We start from the raw sequence: 21,509 nt of genomic DNA, 5'->3' as shown, positions 1-21,509 counted from the left end.
GATTAAAATGAAATCATTTAAAAGGTATTGTGTGGAGAAATGGTGACATTAACATACAAAATAAACATCGATATTGGCAAAGTGGTACAAAGCGTTTTGATTCTACCTGAACGAACCTCCTTCATGTCTCTCATCTTATTTCTGCTTAAATCATTTTCAAAAATTTATTTAAACAAAATACGGGGTTTTTTTTACTAAAAATTAACTTCTGAGTACATGAATGAATTATATGACGTGATGTATATTTCATTGTATATGTTATATATATGGAGAAGAGCTCGTAAGTTGTTAGAACGTGTCTTTATAATACATTTATCTTTTTGGACAATAACACATATCTATATATTCAGCACTAGATATTAGTAAACAAAGAAGGCGGTTACTTTTTGATTTCATACTGTCAATAAAAATTGTTTCATTTAAGGATTGAAATACATTTTTTCAACATTCATGAGGTCATAACAACATTGGCTACTGAACATATCCATGAGTCGCGATGAGGCAGTTGTATTTCATTCCTTATATTTACATTATGATTATTTTTATTATTATTTTATCTGTTAAAGCACTCAATATTTTTTCATAGTTTTACCTGGGATTGATGTCGGAGAGGAACAGCCGTTTTAATGTTGTTATGAAATATGAATACACTGTTCGCCAATGCTTTCAAAATTACTGAATGTAAATATATGTAAATAAACGTGTAATATATATTTTTTTTTTTTAAATAACAAAAACTAATTGTCAATGGAGGTTGTTATTGTTTTGTTGTTGTTGTTGTTGTTTGCTTTGTTTTTGTTGTGTTGCTGACTTTACGTTTGATTACAATTTACTATGATTCTATTTCATTAACCCTTTGAGTGGCACAGAAATCTCCTTACGGAGTGCAAAAGCCATATTTAGAACAAACTGTGATTTGAAAAATAGATTGACTCAATTTGGTGTCGACGGATCACTTGACAAGTCAGGCGTCAATAAAAATAAATCATCTTGGTTAGACTATCATAATCTATACACAGTGGCTTAACGTCACATCCGGTCACATGATTCTCATAACAGGTAATAGCAAGAGCCTGATTTTATTGGATTTGTTACATATTATACATAATTTGCGATTAAGGTGCCCTGTTCAGAAAAACAAAAACAAAAAAAAACGGTAAATTGAGAGATAAATGTTTGAGAGATATCATAATCCACATCGTCAAAACTATTCCTACGAACAGAATCAGCTCACAAAAGCATATTATGGGATAGTTAACGACAGTCTATTGACTTTAAACAATTAACACTAAAGTCAGTTTGTTTCCACCGCTACAGTTTCGCTTGATGAACGAAAATTAGACTTTCATTCATAGTATGTGGCTTTCACTTGTTGAAAAAAAAATACAAAGGCGGTATGGATGAACATACACATTTCAACAGCACGTACAGGTGTATTACTTTAATTACTTTTATCACTGTAATCTAATTCCACTTTGCCTGCCTGAATTTCAAAATGGTAATTTACAAATATTATGAATAAACAAACCGTGGGATATGTTTAAAGTGAAAGACATGTTTTTGTTGGTTGCCAATTACCATCATGATTTGTTACATGTATGTAAACAATAAAACGTTTTTAAAGCAAATTTATCCCATTACTACGCTTGTTTCACAACTGGTATGACACGTGATAAAATTCGTAGCAGTGTAACCACATTCTAAGCCCCCGATTGGTCATTTGTGACCCCCAACAAATCTGATTGGCTAACCTCTGGCCTTTGACCACGGACTATTTTTACTACTCAACACATTTTTTTTTTTTTGTCGTCTGTCTTCAAAAGATCAACATGGATACGTTTTGTGGATTTGTCGGTGGTCAACATTAGCATAACTGGATGAGAGGGGTGTTCTCATGGAAATGTCGATTAATCTGGGGTTTGAGTCGTACGAAATATAATTTGACGGTAAAATAGACGACGCACGGAAGCGAGATATTGCATCGATTATAGCGCACCAAAACTGACCCCCACCCCCCTTGATTCCCGGTATGCAGTGGACGCCGATAGCCATGAATGAATTATCAAAACAATGAACAAATGTAATACACAATGGTTAAATCGCTATATTTACATTTGTATGGCATTGTCACTATAAAGCCTTTTTGAGAGTTGTGTCGTTGATGTTTGTTTAAGTGCCATGCATCACGCGACAGTATCAGCGTAGTAATACAACACAGACCTGCGCAATATTTTGTTCCGGGCCAATATACTGAAAGCATTGTTATAGATAAATTTGAGCAAAAATACATATTTTTGTCAAATAATTTATTATGAGAAAACATGCCATATACTTTGTTTGTAATAAATGTAGAATATAATAAATTGTTGGGGTTTTTTTTCAAGCACTATTTTGTTGCCGATTTTGTTTGCCAATCTGCACGAGACATGAAGGCTGTTCCAGTTAACGACTAAAATTTGTGTTGCCTGTCGGTAACGCGGGAATTATGAGTTTTTTTTAAATATGATCTGTCAAAGGAAAAAAAATCAAAACGTTGGAAAATGTAAATATAAGCGTTGAACTGTTTTTGTATGGTATTTATGATCTATTTGAACGACAGAGCGCGCATTATGATTTGTTTGCTTGCAAAGCTCTGCCGTTCAAATAGATCATAAATACCATACAAAAACAGTTCAATGCTTAAGTAATTTGAATGAAACGGTTGCAGCATCTAACGTAGGCATAAACCTATAGAAACCAAGGAACCGAATGATTTCCCAAAGACGATAATGTTAACGTTTACCACTGTACTGCTTAAATGGTGTTTTCAACACTGGTCCACTAGCCATAATTTTGAAGAATGTCATCTCGGAAACCTGCAAATAGAATGTTTAAAAAAGTTTTTGAAGTATTGAATTCAGCACAAAAAAAATCATCGAAATTTACAACAAAATACACACATAATTAACTCTTCTTGACAAAAATAGGTTAGAAGTTTTTTTTTTTTTAATATATATTTTACATCTACATTATATTACCCAGCCCACACATAAAACTTTGGAAACTTCTCTCACCTGAAATAGATTGATAAGCTTTCGTTCATAACGAACTATATTTTGTCGCGTTATGATTTGGTTCACGGAATTTAGTTGCTACGTTGGGAGAATTTGAACTTGACAAGCTTACATTTGTAAGTAAAGAAGTTATGGGATAAACAAGTTCCCCCATTTTTATCCATAATTCGCGACCGGTTTATGGATTTTATTAAGTTATGGTTTCGTTATTGTGTTAGCGTTCTATGTTGTTATCCTGCCATGGTTTGTAGACAACTAAACGTAAACATTACAGCCAGGGCCAAGGAAGTCTTCTCTGTCTCTGGCTTGAGTTGGTTGTATGACAAGGTAGCAGACCACAGTAGGATAGCCATGGGAGAATTTTTGTTAAGCAGCTAACTCCTGTATTATGATATACAGAATGAATGTAAACATAAATGTATTCTTTAATTGGTTTATTCATTATGAAGTAGTACATACAGGTTTCACATTTGTTTAAAAACAGAAATGGGTTCGAGAGATTATACATTTCCAGATTTTTCGAATGTATATTTACACAGGAAATTTAGTTTTACTTGCAGCTTGGAGGTGTTGAAAATACAAAGACATCATGATCAGTTTGTGGATTAGGGGTACTATTAACATTAGATATGTTACTAGACATGTCCAGGATTCTATCCACTTTTGATTCTATCTGATTGATACGGTTCATAATTTGATTGAACATGTCCTTGTTTGAGTCTGTTTGCGGGTCTGTCTGTGTGGTGTTGTTGTATGTGACAACACAGGTCTGGACTTCCTGACTTTTAAAGTTTGCTGACGAATCTTTTATGATCTCTGTCACTTCTGTGTCTAGATCATACATCAGACGCGTTGATGTCAACATTGGATCATCACCAATGAAGTCATACACTGCTGCACAGCCTGATGTCAGTGTCTGGGCAGTTGATTTCTTTTTCTGAATAGAAAAATAATGAAATTAATTTCAGTCAGAAAGGAAATATGTTAAAAATAAAAGGTTAAACAAATATGTTTATAATTTGATTACTTCTTGGTAGTATGAATAGCAATATGAATACAGGCATATATTATAACTGTTTTTAATTAAATCTAACATATATATAAAACAAATGAAATGCATTCATGCAATTTATTAAACAATTATTAAAATGAAAAAATCTTAGATTATGAAACTTTTCTGAAACGGTGTCTTTCACTCTAGCCAACATCAGGATTTTAGGTGAGAAATAAGTAGGGGGAAATGTTGGCCTGAGTATTGATTGTTGAAAATGCTAATATTTAAAATGTGATTTTACTTTTTTCATTACTTAATTATTACATTATTATATTTATAAGGTTATAAACAAATGATTTTTTTTTTCAAATGTCTATAGGGAGGTTAATTACTTATCATTATTATTTTGCTGAAATGATTGATTACAAAATGTTGCGTTTGACTGACCACTTTTAAATGGAATTTACCAGGTGGTCACTCAGGTATGACCATACCAGACCAAGGTGTGAAAATTGATCTGTTGGATAGACCTTACCTGTAATTATCCCCTATTGTCCTACTCTAGATCTCACTCCTCGTTTTTAATGGATTAAGTGAGAACGTCAGAGAGGACACCGAGGCATTAGTTAGGTCGTTCCTATACAACGAATTAGACATCCAAGACGTTGAGTTTGGTAATGTGCACCGATTCGGGAAACGGAAACAGGACAGGCCCCGACCTATCGTGGCCAGATTTCTTTATCAGAGCCAGCATAGTTTAGTTCTTTCACGTTCCTACCTTCTTAGAGGCACACGATATGGCGTGAACGAACAGTTTCCGTCCGCCGTGGAAGAGATTCGTAAGAAACTATATCCCGTTGCCAAGCGTCTTCGTAGACTCAATCACAAGGTTAAGTTTATGAGGGACAAAATGTACGTTGATGGAGTATTATACACTGGTGAAGAGTCTGTAGAGACCACCCAGGGGTTTTCTACTGCTGACCAACCTATGAGTACTCGCACACACTACAGTGATAGGCGTGTTGCAAAGCGACGTCGACAATCTTCAACGCCGCTTTCCCCTGCAGGTTCCCCAGCAAGCACGAGTCGTCAAGACAATAGTGTCAAGTCAGGCAAGGACGGACATAACCAAACGGGTACTACGAGATGTCAGACAACGGGTGTGCCTATTTCTGAACAGACATCAGATGAGACTCACGTCAAATCAGCCGATTAGCGGTTGGCGGAGGCCAATGCTTCTATACGGCTTTGTTGTTGGAACGTTCAGAGAGGGTTAATAAATAAAGTCGAAAACACTGATTTTTGTACCACCTTCAGTGAAGCAGACATTGTTTGCCTAACAGAATGTTGGCTAGATGATAAGGATGAGTTAAATGTAAAAGGTTTTAAAGGCTTTAAACCTGTTGTTAGATCAAAATGTAAAGGTGGTGGATTAGTATGTTTATACAAACCATGGTTACACAATTACATTTCTCTTGAGTCTGTACTTTTAGACAGCATTGTATGGGTAAAAATTGATGGTAAACTATTTCCTGACCAGAAAAGTGTTTATCTAGCGCTTGTATATCTACCTCCCGAGGGTTCTGTATTTTATCGTTCGTACGAAGAGGATATATTCTCGGTACTTGAGAACAGCATTGCCTCTTATAGTTCATTAGGGAAGGTTTTTGTAATGGGCGATCTTAACAGTAGGACCGGCATAGATCCGGACTTTATACCTATCGACTTACTGCATGATAGCGTTCATCGTCAGCTTGAGGGGTTCATTAGTTACCCTCAGGATCCATGTACAGTTACACGTACATCAGAGGACCAACAAGTTAATACCTTTGGTCGTTATTTACTACATCTTTGTAAAACAACGGGTGTTCAAATTATAAATGGTCGTACCTCTGGCGATCTGGATGGTAAATTAACATTTGTTAATTCGAATGGCTGTTCTGTTATAGATTACGCATTGACGGATAATGGTTCAATGTCGTCTATTAAAAGTTTTGAAGTAGGTGGCTTTACGGAATACTCCGATCATGCACCAATATTTCTTGTTTTAGATTGTTTATCAGCTACCTTTCAATGTAACTGTTGCCAAGGTAATGATACGTATACCACTATAACAAATGTAAGATGGTCAAATGAGGCCAGTAGCAGCGTTACGAGTGATATATTTAACGCCAGACTTTTAATACATAGCTGTGGTGAATCACTTGATTGCTCGAAAGAAAGTGTCGATATATGTCTCAATGATTTTGTTTCATGTACACGCAAATTGTTTGATAGATTTTGTATCTCCAACAGTAAAGTTATTGATTGTTCATGTTCCTGTCATATTGGTACTTCGGTTAAAATGGAAACGGATAAGCCATGGTTTGACAACAGTTGTAGAAATTTGTATAAAAGATATAAAAGGGCTTTATCTGAGTTTAATAGTGAGCGGTCCTCAGCTAACCGAACTACTCTCGCCCATGCCAAAAAACAATATAAAGTCTATGAGAGAAAGATGAAACGTAAATATAATAGTATGGAAGGCAATATGCTGGATTTATTGAAACGTAATAACCCTAGGGAGTTTTATCGTCATTTTTCAAATCATAAGACCTCTAAGACTGGCATTGTATCATTAACAGATTTTTTCAACTATTTCAAAGATCTAGCGGGTGAAACAGACAATAGTGTTATTACAAGTAGTAATGATACTGAGTGCGTATATCCCGAGTTAGATGTAGATTTTAGTAATGATGAAATATTGGAAGTAATTAAGGATCTGCCCAGGGGCAAAGCTGCTGGTATTGATATGGTACTTAATGAATATTTTATTGAATATAAAAATGTATTCCTACCAGTTTTATTAAAGTTATTCAATACCATGCTACAAATTGGTTATTTCCCAGAGTCATGGGCTCAAGGTGTTATAATTCCCCTGCACAAAAAGGGGGATATTGATAATGTTAACAATTACAGAGGCATAACATTAATTAGTCATTTAGCTAAACTTTTTACGTCTATGTTAAATAAGCGCTTGTTGAAGTGGAGCGCTCGTGAAGATATTGTTACCGATGCACAGTTTAGTTTCAAGCCTGGGTTTGGTACTAGAGATGCAATTTTTGCATTACAAAGCTTAATTATTAATTCTATAGAACAGAACAAACGACTATATTGTGTTTTTATTGATTACAGTAAGGCTTTTGATAGTATTAATCATCGATATTTATGGCATAAACTTTGGAAAAGTGGTATTAGAGGGCGATTACTTAATGTTATTTCATCAATTTATGATAATGTACGTTCGTGCGTGAAACTTAATGGTAAATTATCCGCCATGTTCGATTTGCATGTCGGTTTATTACAAGGGGAATCTTTGTCTCCCATACTATATTCTTTATTTGTAAATGATATGGAAAGTGAATTTATAAAGTCTGATTGTCAAAGTTACTCCTTACAGTTGATTAACCTGTTTATGTTAATGTATGCAGATGATACAGTTTTGTTCTCCGAGGACGTTACTGACCTCCAACGTATGCTTTACTGTTTACAGACTTACACTACTAAGTGGAATTTAAAAGTTAACACAGACAAAACAAAAATTGTTATTTTTAGAAAAAAGAAAAGAATATTACCTGGTGAAAGCTGGACGTTCAATAGTAAACCTATAGAAATTGTGGATAAGTTTTGTTACCTGGGTTTGGTTTTTAATTTTAACGGCAGATTTTCTGTAGCGCAAGATACTTTAGCTTCTCAAGGCAGGAAAGCATATTTTCAATTAAAAAGAAAAATGAAACACTTTAACCTTAACACGGAAACAAAACTCTCCTTATTTGATACATATGTTACATGTATTTTGAATTATGGGTGTGAAGTTTGGGGGCAAGATGTTTCGCCACAAGTAGAAAAAATTCACCTCCTTTTTCTTAAGGATTTACTTAACGTTAGAAAAACAGTCAATACCTCTATGGTATTTTTTGAAACCGGTAGATATTCATTGTATGTGCAACGTAAAACATCTGTTATGAAATATTGGCTACAGCGAAAAGAAAAGCCCTGCTTGCAAGTAATTAAATTGATCTTAGTTTGTTGCTATTATTGATTCATCATTTTTCATCAGTGTCACTGTTGCTTCTGTAGCTTTTTATATAGTATGACGTCATCCGTTATGACGTGTCGTTACTATGTATGACGTCACGGTTTTGTCATATTTATTCAATAAGTTGAAACTGGTGAGTTTACAGTGTATATTGATAACACAATGTAGTTACAACATGTCTTGTACATCTCATTAGTATTGATGGTAATATTGTCCTCCGCCATCTTATGCTTGTCTATGTCATGATAATTATGAAAATGTTTGTACTGTTCCCTATATGCTTGTTTTGCATTTGGATGAAATAAAAACTTGTAAACTTGTAGTCTCACCTGACCAAGAAAATACTTTACCTGTATCATAGTTCAGAATGTCTTACCTGGTAAACGCTTGGTGTCGTATATTGATCAATAAGAATGCTAATTTATTAATACTTACATTTAAAATTGGATTATTCACTTTGACTTTCTTTTTTGGTGGGGGAGATGGGCTGCTTATTGGAGATGGCTGGTTGCTGCTTGGTCTGCTCTCAAAGTCTTCAAGAATCATGCCAAGCTCACTTGGAGAATCTATAGTAAATGAAAAATCACTGTAAAATATTTCATTTGTTATCAAAAATCGTCTGTATCAAAATAATTAATGTATATTCAAATTATTCGGTAGAGAAAGCCTAAATACCCAAAGACAAGAGGCCCAATATATGGGCCTTAACGGTCACCTGAGATTTGAATATTTCAGTTAATTTAATTGACCCTTTTTGAACCCACCCATCAGACCCTATGGGTCAGTCAGGGCCAACAGGTGTATACCGGTAAAGTTTATCCCCTCCCCAGGGGCAAATGTGTGACCCCAGGGTCAGGAAATTCACAATTTTGGTAAAGCACCTTAAGACCCTTCAATCTATGAACAGTGTTTGATTCCACTATATCTGAGAGTAGAGAAGAAGATTTTTGAAATTTTAGTCAATTTTACTCTTTTTAGCCCCACCCCTCAGGCCCCTTGGGGGTGGGGACCATATTATTCACAATTTTGGTTGACCTTTAGCCATAGAAGCTTCCTGCTAAATTTCACTGAATTTGGTTTAGGGGTTTTGGAGAAGAAGTCGAAAATGTAAATTGTTTACGGACGCACGACGGACAAAAGGGGATTAGAATAGGTCACTTGAGACTTTGTCTCAGGTGACCTAAAAAGCCAATCTATATTATTTAGTGTTTTTTCTCTCTTCTCAACATCTCTATTACACATTTATATCTATTTTTCATTTTCTATATTTGTGTTATTGACCTTAAAAATCTCCTCTCTGTAATACCTTTATCTTCTATTTTGTATTGTAAAATTCAAAGTTTATCTCAATTTCGATTATTCTGTTTCTTCATTAACTAAACATAATATATATATATATATACTTTTCAGTTTGAAGAGTCCCAAAGAAGAGACGAAAGTGCTAATCTTTGTCTGCGTCATTTTTTTTTTTTTCAATTTTCATATATATAACTACAGTAATATACATGTAGATAATTAACTGATGAGTACAAAGACATATTGCATGTACTTTGTTCGTAAGTCCACAAGTAACAGACTTAATGAAATCATATTTAATTATCTAATAAAATGATAATCATATTGTATTGGTCTTCTAACAGCTGACTATATATCTGGTCTGGTTAATTTGACACCTTGACCACAAGAACACAAGATGGCGGCAGGTGTGTTTAGACGTGTGTCGGGACTCCGTAAGTTTTTGTGATATAATATGGTTGTGGCCAGTGTGGTTTCTTTAATTTCTGGCTCAACTTTTGAACTATGATTGATACTTCGATTTCGGTCACGTTCGAAGGTGATATATTGGAGTACTGAGCATTTAAGCGTCATTTTATTTCAAACAATTGACTGTCCATTGTATATGTATTTGATGATCACCTGTTCACCGGTTGCGCTCACCTGTATGCCTAATCAACCGTGACGGACTCGAGGCGTGAGGCTCTATAGGAGAGAGAAGTGTAAGACACGTGCATTCTTCTCCATTGTGCTTATATAATCAATGTGTATGACTTTATTCCTGTACCCGCACACCAGTTGATCAGCACTATGAGTGCAGGGTCGGAACCAACTACGTCATCTGTATTAGGGGCGTCTCGTGCAGTGCTATATGACGACGCCATGGGCACAGCGACTTCGGAAGTGAGTAATTCAGACATGGTTCACTTTATGACACGTATAGAAAACAGACTCAAACACATTGAGGAACAAGTCAATAAAATAGATAAAGTTCAACATGATCTCACTCTTTTATCGTCGCGCGTGCGTGATATCGAGGACAAATTTGGGGCATTGAGTTGCCAAACGCGTGATCTGGAGCACAGCGCTGAAGCGATTGGTCAAATGTTTGATTCGGTGAAGGCTCAGACAGATAGGCATGAATCTGATATCAGTGTGTTAAAAAGCCAAGCCAATAGATCGGATTCAGTCGCTTTGTCAGTAGAATTAGAAAAGGCATATGAAGAACGACATGAACTGAGGTCGATAGTAACTGACCTTCAGTGCCGGTCCATGAAGGCCAACCTCGTTTTTAATGGATTAAGTGAGAACGTCAGAGAGGACACCGAGGCATTAGTTAGGTCGTTCCTATACAACGAATTAGACATCCAAGACGTTGAGTTTGGTAATGTGCACCGATTCGGGAAACGGAAACAGGACAGGCCCCGACCTATCGTGGCCAGATTTCTTTATCAGAGCCAGCATAGTTTAGTTCTTTCACGGTCCTACCTTCTTAGAGGCACACGATATGGCGTGAACGAACAGTTTCCGTCCGCCGTGGAAGAGATTCGTAAGAAACTATATCCCGTTGCCAAGCGTCTTCGTAGACTCAATCACAAGGTTAAGTTTATGAGGGACAAAATGTACGTTGATGGAGTATTATACACTGGTGAAGAGTCTGTAGAGACCACCCAGGGGTTTTCTACTGCTGACCAACCTATGAGTACTCGCACACACTACAGTGATAGGCGTGATGCAAAGCGACGTCGACAATCTTCAACGCCGCTTTCCCCTGCAGGTTCCCCAGCAAGCACGGGTCGTCAAGACAATAGTGTCAAGTCAGGCAAGGACGGACATAACCAAACGGGTACTACGAGATGTCAGACAACGGGTGTGCCTATTTCTGAACAGACATCAGATGAGACTCACGTCAAATCAGCCGATTAGCGGTTGGCGGAGGCCAATACTTCTATACGGCTTTGTTGTTGGAACGTTCAGAGAGGGTTAATAAATAAAGTCGAAAACACTGATTTTTGTACCACCTTCAGTGAAGCAGACATTGTTTGCCTAACAGAATGTTGGCTAGATGATAAGGATGAGTTAAATGTAAAAGGTTTTAAAGGCTTTAAACCTGTTGTTAGATCAAAATGTAAAGGTGGTGGATTAGTATGTTTATACAAACCATGGTTACACAATTACATTTCTCTTGAGTCTGTACTTTTAGACAGCATTGTATGGGTAAAAATTGATGGTAAACTATTTCCTGACCAGAAAAGTGTTTATCTAGCGCTTGTATATCTACCTCCCGAGGGTTCTGTATTTTATCGTTCGTACGAAGAGGATATATTCTCGGTACTTGAGAACAGCATTGCCTCTTATAGTTCATTAGGGAAGGTTTTTGTAATGGGCGATCTTAACAGTAGGACCGGCATAGATCCGGACTTTATACCTATCGACTTACTGCATGATAGCGTTCATCGTCAGCTTGAGGGGTTCATTAGTTACCCTCAGGATCCATGTACAGTTACACGTACATCAGAGGACCAACAAGTTAATACCTTTGGTCGTTATTTACTACATCTTTGTAAAACAACGGGTGTTCAAATTATAAATGGTCGTACCTCTGGCGATCTGGATGGTAAATTAACATTTGTTAATTCGAATGGCTGTTCTGTTATAGATTACGCATTGACGGATAATGGTTCAATGTCGTCTATTAAAAGTTTTGAAGTAGGTGGCTTTACGGAATACTCCGATCATGCACCAATATTTCTTGTTTTAGATTGTTTATCAGCTACCTTTCAATGTAACTGTTGCCAAGGTAATGATACGTATACCACTATAACAAATGTAAGATGGTCAAATGAGGCCAGTAGCAGCGTTACGAGTGATATATTTAACGCCAGACTTTTAATACATAGCTGTGGTGAATCACTTGATTGCTCGAAAGAAAGTGTCGATATATGTCTCAATGATTTTGTTTCATGTACACGCAAATTGTTTGATAGATTTTGTATCTCCAACAGTAAAGTTATTGATTGTTCATGTTCCTGTCATATTGGTACTTCGGTTAAAATGGAAACGGATAAGCCATGGTTTGACAACAGTTGTAGAAATTTGTATAAAAGATATAAAAGGGCTTTATCTGAGTTTAATAGTGAGCGGTCCTCAGCTAACCGAACTACTCTCGCCCATGCCAAAAAACAATATAAAGTCTATGAGAGAAAGATGAAACGTAAATATAATAGTATGGAAGGCAATATGCTGGATTTATTGAAACGTAATAACCCTAGGGAGTTTTATCGTCATTTTTCAAATCATAAGACCTCTAAGACTGGCATTGTATCATTAACAGATTTTTTCAACTATTTCAAAGATCTAGCGGGTGAAACAGACAATAGTGTTATTAGGAGTAGTAATGATACTGAGTGCGTATATCCCGAGTTAGATGTAGATTTTAGTAATGATGAAATATTGGAAGTAATTAAGGATCTGCCCAGGGGCAAAGCTGCTGGTATTGATATGGTACTTAATGAATATTTTATTGAATATAAAAATGTATTCCTACCAGTTTTATTAAAGTTATTCAATACCATGCTACAAATTGGTTATTTCCCAGAGTCATGGGCTCAAGGTGTTATAATTCCCCTGCACAAAAAGGGGGATATTGATAATGTTAACAATTACAGAGGCATAACATTAATTAGTCATTAAGCTAAACTTTTTACGTCTATGTTAAATAAGCGCTTGTTGAAGTGGAGCGCTCGTGAAGATATTGTTACCGATGCACAGTTTGGTTTCAAGCCTGGGTTTGGTACTAGAGATGCAATTTTTGCATTACAAAGCTTAATTATTAATTCTATAGAACAAAGCAAACGACTATATTGTGTTTTTATTGATTACAGTAAGGCTTTTGATAGTATTAATCATCGATATTTATGGCATAAACTTTGGAAAAGTGGTATTAGAGGGCGATTACTTAATGTTATTTCATCAATTTATGATAATGTACGTTCGTGCGTGAAACTTAATGGTAAATTATCCGCCATGTTCGATTTGCATGTCGGTTTATTACAAGGGGAATCTTTGTCTCCCATACTATATTCTTTATTTGTAAATGATATGGAAAGTGAATTTATAAAGTCTGATTGTCAAAGTTACTCCTTACAGTTGATTAACCTGTTTATGTTAATGTATGCAGATGATACAGTTTTGTTCTCCGAGGACGTTACTGACCTCCAACGTATGCTTTACTGTTTACAGACTTACACTACTAAGTGGAATTTAAAAGTTAACACAGACAAAACAAAAATTGTTATTTTTAGAAAAAAGAAAAGAATATTACCTGGTGAAAGCTGGACGTTCAATAGTAAACCTATAGAAATTGTGGATAAGTTTTGTTACCTGGGTTTGGTTTTTAATTTTAACGGCAGATTTTCTGTAGCGCAAGATACTTTAGCTTCTCAAGGCAGGAAAGCATATTTTCAATTGAAAAGAAAAATGAAACACTTTAACCTTAACACGGAAACAAAACTCTCCTTATTTGATACATATGTTACATGTATTTTGAATTATGGGTGTGAAGTTTGGGGGCAAGATGTTTCGCCACAAGTAGAAAAAATTCACCTCCTTTTTCTTAAGGATTTACTTAACGTTAGAAAAACAGTCAATACCTCTATGGTATTTTTTGAAACCGGTAGATATTCATTGTATGTGCAACGTAAAACATCTGTTATGAAATATTGGTTAAAAATATTGAAATCAAAAAATTGTATTTTGAAATCATGCTATGATGCTCTAGTCGAATTGAATTGCAGAAAACCTAATTGTAAAACTAATTGGGTCTATCATATTAAGTATGAACTTTGTAGTTTAGGATTTGGATATGTTTGGAAAAATCAATGTGTTTTAAATGAAAATCATTTTTTGCAAATATACAACCAACGTATTCATGATGTTTTTGTTCAAGAATTGTATAATGCTTTTGATGTATCCCCCAAATGTTATTTGTATAAACATATTGTGAATTCCTTCTGTACTCAGTTCTATCTAATTAAACCTATCAATCATATATTTAAGAAGTTATTAAGCCAATTTCGTATGCAGTGTCACAGTCTCAATATCGAGTCTGGGCGTTATAATAGCATCCCTAGAAATCAGAGGATTTGTACTGTCTGTGATAAAAATGACGTAGAGGATGAAGTGCATTTTGTACTTCTCTGTCCGGCATATTCCGAATTAAGGGCGACATACATCAAAAAGTATTGTTATTGTCGACCAAGTGTGTATAAGTATATTGAATTATTCTCGAGTAAAAGTGTTAAAATTTTGAATATGTTGGGTAAGTATTTGTTTCGTGCTACAGCGAAAAGAAAAGCCCTGCTTGCAAGTAATTAAATTGATCTTAGTTTGTTGCTATTATTGATTCATCATTTTTCATCAGTGTCACTGTTGCTTCTGTAGCTTTTTATATAGTATGACGTCATCCGTTATGACGTGTCGTTACTATGTATGACGTCACGGTTTTGTCATATTTATTCAATAAGTTGAAACTGGTGAGTTTACAGTGTATATTGATAACACAATGTAGTTACAACATGTCTTGTACATCTCATTACAGTAGTATTGATGGTAATATTGTCCTCCGCCATCTTATGCTTGTCTATGTCATGATAATTATGAAAATGTTTGTACTGTTCCCTATATGCTTGTTTTGCATTTGGATGAAATAAAAACTTGTAACTCCACCAGCCGTGGTCACACCTGAGTGACCAACAGGTAAATTCAATTCAATTTATTTATTCCAAATGCAACACAGCATATAGGATAACACAATATTCATATAATATGTATACATATTGCAACTTGAATGACAAGATGGCGGAGGGCCCAACACAGGCAATATACTTACGACACATAATAATGAATAACATATTGCTTTTGAAAACTTGTAACTGATGCATAACAATTACAGCGTCTACGTATTGCATGCCTATGACGTCATGACAGTATGACGACATAATTTAAACATGTACTATTCAATATAAATAACATACTTTCTACATACATATATAATGTATATACTAGAACACTACATATGAAAACTGTGATCATAATTTCCAAAACGCATTTAATTTAGTTACTTACAAGGAGAGTTTTTCTTTCTGCAGTGGCATGTAACAAAAATTTACCCAATCTATTCAAGGTTTTAACACTTTTACTGGAAAATAATTCTATCAATTTATAAACACTTGGACGAGAATAATAATACTTTTTGATGTATGTTTTTCTTAGTTCAGAATATGCAGGACAAAGAAGCACAAAATGTACTTCGTCCTCGACGTCATTTTTGTCACAAACTGTGCAAACTCTTTGACTTCTAGGTATTTTATTGTAGCGCCCAGATTCAATATTTAGACTGTGTCCTTGCATACGGAATTGACTCAATAACTTTTTAAATTTATAATTAATTGGCTTAATAAGATAAAATTGAGTATTGAAGGTATCCACAATATGTTTGTATAAATAACATTTCGACGATATATCAAACGCACTGCGTAATTCTTGAATAAATACATCATGAACACGCTGGACATATACTTGCATAAAATGACTTTCATTTAAAACGTATTGGCTGTTCCAAATATAACCAAAACCTAAACTACAAAGCTCATTTTTAATATGATAAACCCAATTACTTTTACAATTAGGTTTTTTATTATTCAATTCGACAAGTGCGTCATAACATGATTTTAAAACACAATTATTGGTTTTTAGTAATTTCAGCCAATATTTCATTACTGCTATTTTACGTTGCACATACAATGAATATCTACCAGTTTCGAAGAAGACCATAGAAGAATTTACCGATTTCTTAACATTAAGTAAGTCTTTGAGAAAAAGAAGATGAACTTTTTCAATTTGTGGTGAAACAGCTTGTCCCCATACTTCACATCCGTAATTCAAAACACATGCAACATAAGTGTCAAATAAAGACATTTTCGTTTCAATATTAAGGGTGAACACTTTCATTTTTCTTTTTAAATGATAATATGCTTTTCTTCCTTGGCAAGCCAAAGTATCTAATGCTGCAGTGAATCTACCGTTAAAGTTAAAAAATCAGGCCAAGGTAACAAAACTTATCGACAATTTCTATAGGGTTTCCATTAAAAGTCCAGTTTTCAGAGGGTAGCATGTACAGGGGAAGACAGCGGTGAACGGCTAGCGTTATTATTCATAATGTATATAAGGAGATGAACACAAAGTGCTCTTAACATTAATTGACATTTCAAAATAATAGATTTATGTATATAACTACATGTATATATATACATGTACATGCAGATAATCAACTGCTGAGTACAAAGACATTGCATATATGCTAAGTACTGTATAGTAAATGTATTTTTTTGTAATTCCACAAGTAATAGACTTAATAATAAAATCAAATTTAATTATTTTATTTAATGATTATCAGATTTGATTGGTCTTCTACCAGATCTGCTGTTTGGTTGTACCCTGTGATAACTATATATCTGGTCTGGTTATTGTTTCTCTATTTCACACCTTGACCAGCCGTGGTCACACCTGAGTGACTAACAGGTACATGCTGAGTTAAATTGTCATATGGAAACTTTTTGCATTTCTCCTATCCTATAATATGCCTTAGGGCAGTGGCTGTATGCCTCTGACCAATTATTCACTGATCAAATATAACGAATAGCATTCAGTATCACTGATTCAAACCAATATCTAATTGATGAATTAGTCTTTCGTATATATACTACAGTAGTCTGATATTTACAATAATATTTGGTATACTTAAGTCTTTGATATAGTATACATAATACACATGCATATAATTTAAACTTACTGTTCAATCCAACAATTTTCCCTTCCACTTCCTCTCCGTCCCATATGCATTTCACAACTTCCTCTAATTTTGTTGTCCCGGTCATAATTTTGGTGGTAGGGATAATCCCACAAGTTTGATCCAAAAACACCATTGCTGCATACCGAGGCACTTTGGCTGTAAAATAAATCTGGTACTGTTTTCACGTTTTCCAACACTAATCCTTATTAGCAAAATCACAAAATATATCTAAATTGTGAATTAAAAAAAAAAAAAAAAAAAAGCTAAAGATACGTGTACATGAAATTGTAAAATCTTTGTTAAGAGTTAACATTTATATCTCTTACTCAGTTTCAATTATCTTTTAAAAAATATGTTGATATAATTATCAAAGTATATGAATCCATAAGTTTATATACTTACAAATCATAGATTGTTGTCTGGCAGTCATTTTATTTCAGGAAAAAATGGTCCACAGATTTCAGATTTCAGATTATTTTATTTCCTTGTGTTACGAGACACATTGGAGAGTAGACATATACATATACAATAATACAATAGTACAGAATAGTGATGGACAATCATATCATTATATCAATCAAGAATATATATATCTTGATATAGAAGAACACATTACATGGTATATCATTAAAAAATAGCACAATGCATTACATTTACTTAAATTCATATTAAATGATAATCACAGTGTTTATGCACTGATATTTTAACATTCACTACGTTGACCACAAAATTTTCAGGATTTTTTAAAAGAAATTCTTCAGACAAATCCTCGATATAAGCCCCAGGATAAAATCTATATGAACGCTGACATATTTTTAAGTATAGATAATATTCATATACATTTATCATAAATGCATAATAAAGTAATATAGTATACAATATGTTTCATTGATAATACAAGCATGATATAGTATACTAGTACTATAGAAACGGTAAATAGTGCCAATCCTTACTTTAAGTATATACATATACGATTTTACATATTAGCTTTATAAGGACCACTGATTTGTAGACAGGAAGTACACTGATATATACCTTTTATCCTATAATTATACAATCTCAACCATTCGACATGTCTTTTAAACTGATATAAAATTTAAATGAAAGTACAGGTCTGATATGTTTGTATCAACCTATCTTGAGGCAAAATTAGATATAATTATTTCGGCGCTTAAAACACAAAGATATATATTTGCCTAACTTATTTAATTCTCCAATATTCCGGGTATTTAATAGAAGGATCAACTTAAAAACACTGGGACGTCTGTAATAATATTACTTAATGTACTTTTGCCTTAAATCAGTATAACAGTTACACCTTAGAAGAAAATGAAATTCATCCTCAACATCATTAGAATTGCATACTTCACATATCCTATGATCTCTAGGACGGTTTCTATACCGTCCTTGTTCAATATTTAAATTGTGTGAACTAAGTCTAATACGTGCTATATTCTTTTGGTAAGAACTACTAATAGTTTTAGTTAAATAAAATTGTAGTGTAAAATTATCGATAAGATGTCGGTATAGAAAACCCTTTGGAATTGCTTGTATGTTTGATAAAAGTTCTTGACGATAAACGTCGTAAAATCTATTTTCAATAATTTTATAAGCTTTTCTATCATTGCATGTTATATTGTTCCAAAGATAAGATAATCCTAATTTATCTAATTCAACTCTTATGTTTAAAATCCAACTGTCATTTGATCTTATCCTTTCCTCATAGCAATTTCTTAATATACAATTATATGAATTTCTCAGTTTCAACCAGTACTTAATTATACGAAGTTTTCTGAATGTTGACAATGGTAATCTTCCGAGTTCACAATATACTAAATTATTACATGTACTTTCGTTGACAAAACGTCCAGAAATGACCGACACAGGTACAACTGTGGAGCCACTGGGAGATTAACTTGTTCCTCAGTTTGAACTGTTTTCATAATTATGTAACGCGACTCAACTTAATACAGTTCTGTGAACAGTATACCATAGTAAACAGTGCTCGGTCAATCGTTTCATATTTTGTATCTGCAGTAAACAAAATTGTTTTTGTTTTCACTGAATTTTCAGTTTCATTATTTAAATGACAATCAAAATGCAGTATTGCTAATTAGTATATGGATGAAATCTAAAATGATTTCTCATTTTATAACAAACATGACTTTCAATGGAGATTACTTATATAATTAAAATTCATATTAAACAGGTCAATTTTACTTTATTTCATATGGTATTGATTGAGTACATGTATGTAATCCGTTCACTAAGTACAACGCGCCAATGGACCATGACGATCTATTTTTGTAGTGTGGGAATCACTGAGGTCACGTGATATTTTACCTGTATTTTAAGCCCAGACTATCGCTGTACGTAGCGTAGGTCAGGATAGGCGCAAAACGACCATACCTCTTTGTTCGCTTATTCAATATAAAACAATTGATTAACATAAGTTGAGGGGAAGCTACATACTTTTACACACAATGAATTATATAGTGCCACTAAATCCTAATAAATTCTTAACTGCAAGAGACTGATACCAGTCCAGGGCCCTTGGGGCCCCTAGACCACTGCCATTTATACCTGTTACATGTACATATTAATTACCCTGTGTGGTGTGGGTCACACCTGATCAGGCCGGTTTCCCCAATTAACTCCAAGGGGGTCCATTTATAGCCGGCATTCATGATACCGATACCTTATCTAACTATAGGTATCCTCTCATGTGTAGTGAACTAGGAAATAGACAAGTTTTATATATTATGTGTTCAAAGTTACCTAGAGTAGTTAAAGCTATACGCTATAGTCAGCCAAATCTATTCGAGTTGCTTCCCTTAGATCAGTAGCTAATTAACCCGTTTTAGGTTTACACCCTTCATTCTATATCAAGGTAAAATATAACCAAACGGTAGAACCTGAAAGTCAGTCGTTATTAGGTAGCACACGGTCCGTGGGACCAGTGGTCAGTGCCTAGGGCTGTATTTGGAAATGACGAGATAGGGGTTTAGATACGCCCATATTTCGGGTTAAAGGTCAGGATTGGTCAATTGACCACATCCTCAATTCATACATATTAATTAACCCTTAGGGGATATAAAAAGACTTGCGCGTTTTGCATAAGGAGTTCTCCAGCAGCTTTCAGTCTAAACGGACTTAGTGCCGTTTGGATGTACATATTTAGGATGTGAGGACTTAGTTTTTGTTTAAATGTGTGTGAACTGTTAAGTGTGAATGCGCCGGCGATAGTGTGGAAGATGGATGAAACTTCATTGGATTGTATTGTACCTTCGGGATTTTCCTGTGGATTAATAAATATAAGTAAACTTTATATCCAGTGTTGAATTATGTTTTATCACACCACAACCATCCCAAAAAACTTTCACGTCCCGTGTTCATGGAGAGCGGACGTTACACATAATATGTAAGTTAATGATTGATAAGATGAATGTACCTGCAGTCAGGTTTCATTAATACATCATTTACAAACATGAAACAAATATAAAATCAAACCACTAAAATGTCTGAAGATGGAACTTAAATATTTCATATTGTTTTAGCATAGTATTAAAAATACACATTTCCTGCATCTGGCATATGGATTGAATTCCTCTGGCCTTTATACGTTAAGATTGACATTTTGACAGAATATATTATATTACATGTATATTATATTAAGTCTAAATAAGAAATCTCTCTGTCAACAAGACTAAATTAGTACTGAGTCAAAAGGTTTAATCGTAGTGCACTGGAGTTAACATTGTAGTGAACTCAAGTGCACTACAATGTTTAGTCTAGTGCACTACGTTGTTCACTACGTGTGCACTACAAAGTGCACTTGGTACCAAGTTTAGTTTGCTCCCAACTGTAGTGTTTAGCAGACGAGGTAAGATAGGCGTAAATCCTAATGATGAATATATGTCAAAACAAGATTAATTCTGTCTTTGGGATAGAGATATCTAATTTCAAACAGGTTTCAGAAACAAAATTTGTAGGGAATTGTGTCATTTTGAGTCAAAAATCATGATATTTTGCGATTTTTCAGATTTTTTCGAAGTGGTTACCATGGTTTTCACAGTTCTGAAAAACAGGAAAATAGGTTTACTTATCCTTCACAGCTTTATTAAAATTACAAATGTTGTATAGATACAAATACAGTGTGTATATATATTGGTGTAGGTAACATGTAGGGGTAATTGGTTATGTTTACATATCTAAACATGTGCCTTATTTTTCTAAGAATTGGGCACTTTTACTGTA

The 21,509-nt window shown here is 34.4% G+C and overlaps 1 protein-coding gene across 1 annotated transcript; it reads right to left on the bottom strand.

The window, feature by feature from the left end:
• Positions 1 to 3,546: 3,546 nt before the first annotated feature.
• Positions 3,547 to 17,705, bottom strand: LOC117345297. The gene is made up of 4 exons (XM_033908354.1): positions 17,655 to 17,705; positions 17,253 to 17,408; positions 8,561 to 8,691; positions 3,547 to 3,990 (listed from the first exon to the last, which is right to left on the bottom strand). Exons 1-4 carry the CDS (start codon positions 17,680 to 17,682, stop codon positions 3,604 to 3,606), a joined length of 702 nt encoding a protein of 233 aa, XP_033764245.1. The 5' UTR covers positions 17,683 to 17,705; the 3' UTR covers positions 3,547 to 3,603.
• Positions 17,706 to 21,509: the final 3,804 nt, after the last annotated feature.

This window comes from Pecten maximus, chromosome 16 (assembly GCF_902652985.1).
Source record: "Pecten maximus chromosome 16, xPecMax1.1, whole genome shotgun sequence".
Lineage (NCBI taxonomy): Eukaryota > Metazoa > Mollusca > Bivalvia > Pectinida > Pectinidae > Pecten > Pecten maximus.
The sequence above is the reverse complement of the archived record's forward strand: the minus strand, read 5'-3'. Positions and strand labels throughout refer to the sequence as shown.

Excerpts from the sequence above, each read along its gene's own strand:
- LOC117345297 (XM_033908354.1), bottom strand. The coding sequence starts at position 17,682 with ATGACTGCCAGACAACAATCTATGATTT. Across the intron at positions 17,409-17,654 it reads CAGACAACAATCTATGATTT|CCAAAGTGCCTCGGTATGCA; the intron begins GTAAGTATATAA and ends TTTATTTTACAG. Across the intron at positions 3,991-8,560 it reads TGAATAATCCAATTTTAAAT|AAAAAGAAATCAACTGCCCA; the intron begins GTAAGTATTAAT and ends TTTTCTATTCAG.